At 37.0% G+C, this 8,737-nt stretch overlaps 1 protein-coding gene across 1 annotated transcript in view; it reads left to right on the top strand.

Moving 5' to 3' along the window:
* The window catches only part of PIKFYVE (phosphoinositide kinase, FYVE finger containing), a 76,285-nt gene that overhangs the window by 39,828 nt on the left and 27,720 nt on the right, over positions 1 to 8,737 (top strand). The window contains exons 16-19 of the mRNA XM_012661209.1: positions 497 to 604; positions 5,475 to 5,615; positions 6,238 to 6,364; positions 6,603 to 7,762. Of these exons, the coding sequence (XP_012516663.1) occupies positions 497 to 604; positions 5,475 to 5,615; positions 6,238 to 6,364; positions 6,603 to 7,762 (1,536 nt within the window). The remainder of the gene's footprint in view (positions 1 to 496; positions 605 to 5,474; positions 5,616 to 6,237; positions 6,365 to 6,602; positions 7,763 to 8,737) is intronic.

Consider the following 8,737-nt stretch of genomic DNA (forward strand, 5'->3'; position numbering starts at 1 on the left):
AGGCTGGTTTCGAACTCCTGAGCTCAAACAATCCGCCCGCCTCGGCCTCCCAGAGAGCTAGGATTACAGGCGTGAGCCACCGCGCCCGGCCTAAATTGAATTTTATAAAGACTAAAATTTACTTTTAAAAAGTTGCTGATCTCTTTGATTGTGTCAAATAGCCTGTCTTTAAACATTCCCTCCTTCCCTAGGCACACACTGAGGACATGATATCTCTTACAACATTAGAAATAAAAAAATAGTTGAGAGTATGGAGGAATAGATTAAACTAGTATTAGGAAAACAAAGCTAATTTTTGAAGAATTTTGCATTGCTCTGAACAGATTATTTGCTTTCAAAAAACGTGAGAGACTATAACAGAAGAACTAAATGAGAATATATTAATACTAATATGAGATACTTTTAGTAGGAATTATGAACAGTATGAATTTAAAGTTATTAAAGGAGGTCTACAAAGTATAAACCTTTAAAAGCTTTAACTGTTCATTTTTTGTAGATGAATTCTTGTATTAAAAACCCCAAAATTCTTCTGTTGAAGTGTTCCATTGAGTATCTCTACAGGGAAGAAACAAAGTTTACTTGCATTGATCCTATTGTGCTTCAGGTAAGAACTTATTACTGAAAATAATAATTTGGAGCAATGTTTGTGTACTGTGATACTTAATTATTAATTCTTAATTATTTTGACTCATTTTAGTTGATTAAATTGGATATACGTAGAAACTTGATTGCTCTTGTTATATTTTATGAAGTTATTGTAAATGACACTTGTATGCATTATACTTTAGAACTAGCTTACTAAAACCTGTCACTCATTATTTTTAAAATTTCAATGTGTTAAAGGGAACACATGACTCTTTGGGAAAATATGGAAGAAAAAGTGAAAATCCAAGTACTGGTTTCCGTTTCCCACTTAGGCCATTGATTTACTGTGAGAACTTCTCTAATTTATCAGGTCCCTAAGGGAGTCTCTGGTTTATAATATAGTCTATTCTACTAAAACACATTTCTAACACATCAATTAATTTATATGTAGTTGGCAAATGGGAATAACATCCGATGGAAGTTGTGTTGGTTTCAACGTGGTTTTTCCTAAGCAAGAGGACCCCCGAATAGCTATAGTAGGATTATAACCCTCAGCTGGGAAGTAAAACAGCCTCAGCTTGGCTGTTAAAACAGGCAGGAGCCCATTCAGTTCTGTTTTAAGAAATTAAAAGTAAACATCTGCTTTCAGGGCTCTTTTCCCAGAGAGGCTCACCCACAGCCCTAGATGGCTCTTGATAGCTCTACTGCTCAGAGCTCCATTTTTAGTTGTAGTGTTGCAGTTGTTTTTGTGTATTTTAAATTTCCCTTGAGGCAGCCTCTAGCCATGCTGTGTTGCTGTCTGCCTGGGCTGTACAGGTTTTCTCTTAAGGTATTTTTCTTTCTTTTTTTTTTTTAGTGCTGCAGATATGAAGTTGCACAGGCTTTAAGTTTTCTGCCCCAATCCCCTTTTTCCGATAAATGCTGTTAACTTTAGTTTGTGGTCACAAAAATTGGAAGGTTTTCAGAAATGTGTATATGCTAGTATAGTGGAAACACACCTGGTTCCAGAAACATTTAGGAAAAGCATTACTTGAAAATTCGTAGGTAATATTTTTCCAAGAGTGGTAGGAGCAATCACTTTTGTACTGAATTTATAGATACCAAGAAGAAAAACTTAATTGTAGTGAAAGGCACAGTGCTTATAAAACTCTACTGTATTACTTAATGAACTCTTTTCTCTGGGGCTTTTTCCTCTTTGGAATTCCGCTATGCTCTCAGTAAAAATGAGGGGTTTTAACTGATTTATACCAGCCTTTCTACCTCTGATTTACTATGACTTTTCAGAAGAGAACTTAATGAGAATAAAGGGAAACATAATCCTTATTGTTCATGGAATCTAAGATACTGTGATGTATCTCACAGAAGATGTCAGCAGAAGATTTTCACAAGATTAAATCACTACTACATGGATTGTAAGATACATACTGGTTGTAGAGATGTTAAAATTCATAAAATTGTATGTCTTAGAGTTGCTCAACTAGGGTAACTAAAATCCACAGGTGTTTGTTTATTAAAAAGTTACACTTAAATTTATTTAGTTTATTATTACTCCATACTGCAAAAAGGTTAACAGACTGAAGTCTTTTCATGTTAGAGAGGTCTGTTCTGGGCAGATGTGAACTTCAGAGGCGCATGGTTTACTCATACATCATAAAGTGTTTTGTTCATTAGTGCTTTCAAACATAGTTTTATTATACTTTTAACTCCTATTTGAGTTTTTTTTTTTTTTTTTTTGAGACAGAGTCTCACTGTGTTGCCCGGGCTAGAGTGCTGTGGCATCATCCTAGCTCACAGCAACCTCAAACTCCTGGGCTCAAGCAATCCTACTGCCTCAGCCTCCCGAGTAGCTGGGACTACAGGCATGTGCCACCATGCCCGGCTAATTTTTTCTATATATTTTTAGTTGTCCAGTTAATTTCTTTCTAATTTTAGTAGAGACGGGGTCTTGCTCTTGCTCAGGCTGGTTTCGAACTCCTGAGCTCAAACAATCCGCCCGCCTCGGCCTCCCAGAGAGCTAGGATTACAGGCGTGAGCCACTGCGCCCGGCCCTATTTGAATTTTTTCATTTTCTTTTCTTTCTTTCTTTTTTTTTTTTTTTTTTTGTCCACCCAGTGGGGAATAACTAATTTGAGAAGAAACTGAAATGGAGATAGAGACAGGAGGATGAGAAACCAAGGGCAGGGAGATGATTAGCCTGTGACTTTATACTGTCTTCACAAGGCTGGGCCTGCCAGCCCTGTTTGTCTGCCTCTGCTATAATACGTTCCGTGCTCATGGCCTAGTGCCAGATACTTGCTCCTGGCTGAGTTTGGACCAGGCCTTCTTTTTAACGTGGTGCTTCGTGATTAGCCATAGTTGGTTGCAGTTGAAACTGAAAGGAAATTTATTTGCCATTCTTGTACCAAAGGCAGAAACTTTTATATAATCAACTTACTCTATACTATACTTTATTAGAGCTGCACAGATGAAATCATTTTAAATGATGTTAAATTACAATTTAATAAGCAGAATAGGAATTTAACACATTTCAGGAAAAAAAATTCCATTTTGTTAATAGTGGGAGAATTTGAAATATGCAGTTTCTATCAGTAAGACAGAGGAAGGTGAGAAGAAATATTCTCCCTAACAGGGCAGGTTCGTTGCAGGTAATAGGCTTTTCTATTTCTGGGAGCAGTGAACATTAATACAGTCTTGCTCAGAAAACACTTTTGCACATGGAGCAGAAGTGACCACGCATTCACCTTCAGTTGTCTCTCATCTGGAGCCCAGAAATGTTATGAAGCAGTTAATGTATTGTTTTAACACTGGTTGTTATTTACAATATTTATTTGTTTTGGAATGCAGACTTTGTGATGAGATTATATTAAGCGTTATGTTTTAGGTCTTTAACACATTAACTGCCATGTGAGTTGTATTTAGCTCATGCTAGTTTTGTGCCCGGGGCCTTGTGAGGCATATGTAACTCACACGTCTCTTCCCTTTGGGAGCCACGTGAACTGTTTTTTAAGTAGCATATAACTTAAGCACAGAAAACAATGAAAAATAAATTTTTCATTAAATGAAAGGATCATTTTGTTTTCAAAATTTTAATTCTGTTTTTGTAATAAAACACCATGGCCCCAAGGAAAACATTCTTTTTTCTAGCATGGTAGTCAGTGTGTTAAGCATAGCTGTTCTAGGTAGACTATGATCTGTTGGGAGATTGGAATTAGGAAATAGCTGCAATATCATCTGTTTGAGAGTCAGTTATTCAGATGCCAAGAAGAGATACTCTGGTTTGTTTCAGAATATAAAAGAGGAATTTATAATCATAGTAAAAGCGGTTAGAAATTACTTTAATTTTAGGAGTTATGAGGTTAAGTTTTTTGTTTTTCTTGTTTTTTAATCTCTGAGAGCTAGTAAATTGGATTCTTGGCTTTTATATTATAGGTTATTAAGAATTGAAAATCCTTCAAAGTAAAATTAGTTGGAGAAAAGAATTTCTCCTGAAACTCTTGTTGTGTAATCAACAGTTTGAAATGATGAATGAGATTCTTGGTTGTGTTTGAATTAATTTGCTTACAGATTTATTTATGGATGAAGAAAATTTAGGCTGATGTTGATATTAATAGTCAAGCTATTCTGATATTTTAATATGTATGTCCAGGTCTTGAATTGTACCAGGCATAGTATTTCTGATTTATCTTACTTAGGAAAGGGAATTCTTTATTTTATTTTATACTTTAGTTTGTCTTACTTATTTCAGAGTATTACTGGGGTACAAATGTTTTTGTTACATAGTTTGCTTTTGTACAGTTTGAATCATAGTTATAAATGTGCCCCTCACCCAGATAGTATGCATTGTACCCATTAGGTGTGAATTTACTCATCCTCTCCCCCCCACCTGCTTGATTTCTGATGACTTTTTTTTTTTTTTGAGACAGAGTCTCACTTTGTTGCCTGGGCTAGAGTGAGTGCCATAGCGTCAGCCTAGCTCACAGTAACCTCAAACTCCTGGGCTCAAGTGATCCTCCTGCCTCAGTCTCCCCAGTAGCGGGGACTTATAGGCGTAAGCCACCAAACCCGGCTATATTTTTAGTTGACTGGCTAATTTTTTTTTTCTTTTTTTTAGTAGAGACGGGGTCTTGCTCTTGCTCAGGCTGGTCTCGATCTCCTGACCTCGAGCGATCCTCCCACCTCGGCCTCCCAGCGTGCTATGATTACAAGCATGAGCCACCATGCCCGGCCGATTTCTGATGACTTTTATTTCCATATGTGCACATAAGTGTTGATTGATTAGTACAAACTTAATATTGAGAACACGTGGTGTTTGTTTTTCCATTCTTGTGATACTTCCCTTAGAAGAATGGTTTCCAGTTCCATCCAGGTTAATATAAGAGGTATTAGTTCACCAAATTTTTTTGTTTTTTTGAGAAGAGTCTCACTGTTGCCCAGGCTAGAGTGCTGTGGTGTCAGCCTAGCTCACAGCAACCTCAAATTCCTGGGCTCAGGCAATCCTTCTGCCTCAGCACCCCGAGTAGCTGAGACTACAGGCATGAGCCACCATGCCTAGCTAATTTTTTAAATATATTTTTAGTTGTCCAGCTAATTTCTTTGTATTTTTAGTAGAGACGGGGTCTTGCTCTTGCTCAGGCTGGTCCCGAACTCCTGAGCTCAAATGATCCGCCTGCCTCCGCCTCCCAGAGTGCTAGGATTACAGGTGTGAGCCACCGTGCCTGGCCCACCATTTTTTTTAATGAGTAGTACTCCATGGTATACATACACCACATTTTATTAATCCACTCATATATTGATGAGCACTTGGGTTGTTTCCACATCTTTGCAATTGTGAATTTTGCTGCTATAAACATTTGGATGCAAGTGTCTTTCTTAAAAAAATGTCCTTTTAGGAAAGAGAATTCTTGAAGAATTATGTTCAGCGAATAGTTGATGTTCGACCCACATTGGTTCTAGTTGAGAAAACAGTGTCTCGGATTGCCCAGGACATGTTACTGGAACATGGCATTACTTTGGTCATTAATGTAAAATCAGTGAGTGTTCTTATTTTTCTATTTTTATATCATTAAAAAAAATCACAGCTTTGAAATTTATGTGCATGTATACTAGGTATAAAGCAATCTTTATTTCTTTGCTGCACCACACATATTGAAAGTGGAACAGAAGGCATGGCAGCTATTTCATTATTTAAGACTGGAGAATCTCAGATCAGAAGAAAATGTGATTGATTATCTATACGATCAAAGGTGGAATTAACATGAGTTAATCAGTAGATACTTGTTGATCCAAATGTGGTTGGGGAATTGCACAAGCAGAAAATGTTCTCTCCCTTGAAAAGTGTACCCTCTACAGTACAGAGGCCAATTTTAGGAAGGTTTTTTTTGTTTTTTCCACAGTATCTTGTGCTAATTTGTGATGCTTAAATGCCTTTTGATAACATTATTAATGTGAATATAGTTTGTTTTAGTGGGCACATTATTGATTACTAAGAAACTAAGCATAGACTAATATAGAATCAAAAAAATTTTATTTGTCATACAGTTATTAAAATTAAGGAAATTGATTGTGAGGGTTATTTCTAAATTTTTTTGATTAAATTTACTAAGATTTTTATTCTTCTCTAATTTTTTAATGTGATGTTTTTCTGTGTTGTAGCAAGTTTTAGAACGAATCAGTCGGATGACCCAGGGTGATTTAGTAATGTCGATGGATCAGCTGCTTACAAAACCACACTTGGGCACTTGTCACAAATTTTATATGCAGATTTTTCAGTTGCCTAACGGTGAGTGATCTTTAGCATAGCTTCACCTGAGACTGGGGAACTGATGAAATGAGTTAACTCATCAGTGCTACAATGTTTACTCAGTAGAAAATATCTGTTAGTAGTGGTTAAGTGAGGATAGGCAACTGTGGTCTTATTCACATAAGGATTTTTCTTTTGTAGATGTTAAGATAGTAAATTAATTCTGTCTGGACTTCCTAAGCCTTGTTAACTTTTTTATTTGTTTATTTATTTGTAGAACAAACCAAAACACTGATGTTTTTTGAAGGCTGTCCACAGCACCTAGGCTGTACGATCAAGCTTAGAGGAGGCTCTGATTATGAGTTGGCTCGAGTTAAGGAGATCCTAATATTCATGATCTGTGTAGCTTATCATTCTCAACTGGAAATCTCCTTTCTCATGGATGAATTTGCTATGCCTCCCACATTAATGCAAAACCCTTCATTCCATTCTCTGATCGAGGGACGGGCGCATGAGGGGGGTGCACAAGAGCAGTACAGTGGAAGTTCCCTCCCCTGGGAGCCTGACATCCCTCCAGAGTCTCTGCCTTCTGATGATAGCACTTTGCTGGAATCAAGGATTGTGTTTGAGAAGAGTGAGCAGGAAAGTAAAAGTCTTCCACAGCCTGTTGCCTCTTTGAAGTACCAAGAATATGCCACAACAGCTTGCCCTGCGGGTATCCCTTGTGCTTTCTTCCCTTCGGTACCAGAGTCCTTGTTACCACTCCATGTGGATGACCAACAGGATGCTGTAGGCAATGGGCAGCCAGAGTCTTTGCTGCAAACAGATGAACTACAGGATCCTAAAAGCCAGATAAGAGCCTTTAGAGACCCTCTACAGGATGACTCCGGATTATATGTTACTGAAGAAGTCACCTCCTCTGAAGATAAACGAAAGACTTATTCTTTGGCCTTTAAACAGGAATTAAAAGATGTGATCCTCTGTATCTCCCCAGTAATCACATTCCGGGAACCCTTCCTTTTAACTGAAAAGGGGATGAGGTGCTCTACCCGAGATTATTTTGCAGAGCAGGTTTACTGGTCTCCTCTCCTCAATAAAGAGTTCAAAGAAATGGAGAACAGGAGGAAGAAACAGCTGCTCAGGGATCTTTCTGGACTTCAGAGCATGAATGGAAGTATCCAGGCCAAGTCTATTCAAGTCTTGCCCTCGCATGAGCTAGTGAGCACTAGAATTGCTGAGCATCTGGGTGATAGTCAGAGCTTGGGTAGAATGCTGGCCGATTACCGAGCCAGAGGAGGAAGAATTCAGCAAAAAAATTCAGATCCTTTTGCTCATTCAAAGGATGCACCAGGTACCTCAAGTGGTAAATCAGGAAGCAAAACTGAGGATGACGAAGAGAGAGGGCTGATTCCCAGTGATGCAGTGTGGTCAACAAAGGTGAGCCAGTTTGACAAATTGCTTGCAAGTTTATTAAGTATTTTTTCTCCTATGCTTTTTTTTTTGTTTTGGGTCTGTTGGCTTATGTGTTACTTTAGTATGTGTGATTTAGAATTATAAAGTAATGAAACTGGGTTTTAGGATTTTAAGATGAGAGCACAGTAAAGTAGTAAGAGTCCTGGGATAAAGAGAAGTGTGGAGCTGCGTATAATTTCTGTCAGCATGACTTGGATGTGGTGTGATGTGCCTTTGATCCATTTGATGGTAGTGACAAGGAGGGTGAGAGAAGCTTATTGTAGGAAATGGATGCCTTTTAAAAAAAATGTTAGATTTATTTATTTTTTAACATAAAATTCTATACCTTGTCATTTATCTGCGACAGTAGCTTTTTTCTTTTTAGACTGAAATTGAGAGCATATTAAGGAAGATTTGTTTATGGACACATTATTGATAATGGTAGTCATAAAACTAATGGGACAAACTCATCTCTAAACAAGGAAAGGCAATTGTTTAATAAAACACAAAGATGTTCAATTACAGTGGTAGTCTAGGAAGTGCTAAATAATAGTGGTGCTAATTAATTTTTTAGTTGTGAAATTGGCAAAAAGGAAAGTGATAAAAGAGCCATGGTTAATGATAGTGTGAAAAAATGCCTTCCATAAATTTTATGTAAGTTTATATAAATTTGTGTTTATATACACATTTGTATAAATTTATAGAAAGTGATAAGGAAGTCTCTTAATTTATGTATTACATGTATATTCCTTTGACCCAGGACTCCTACCTTTTATAATCTTTTACTGCAGAAGTAATTAAGCATGTTTATATAAGGATGCTTGCATTTTGTAAGAATATATGTACAAAGATGTTTATTGAAGCAGTTTCCAGTTTTTTGCAGTAAAAAGGATAAGTGGAATCTCATTTAATGACCTGGGTAAAGCCCATGATATACTTTTTTTTTTTTTTTTTTTTTTT

This window comes from Propithecus coquereli, unplaced genomic scaffold (genome assembly GCF_000956105.1).
Source record: "Propithecus coquereli isolate 6110/MARCELLA unplaced genomic scaffold, Pcoq_1.0 Scaffold70, whole genome shotgun sequence".
NCBI lineage: Eukaryota > Metazoa > Chordata > Mammalia > Primates > Indriidae > Propithecus > Propithecus coquereli.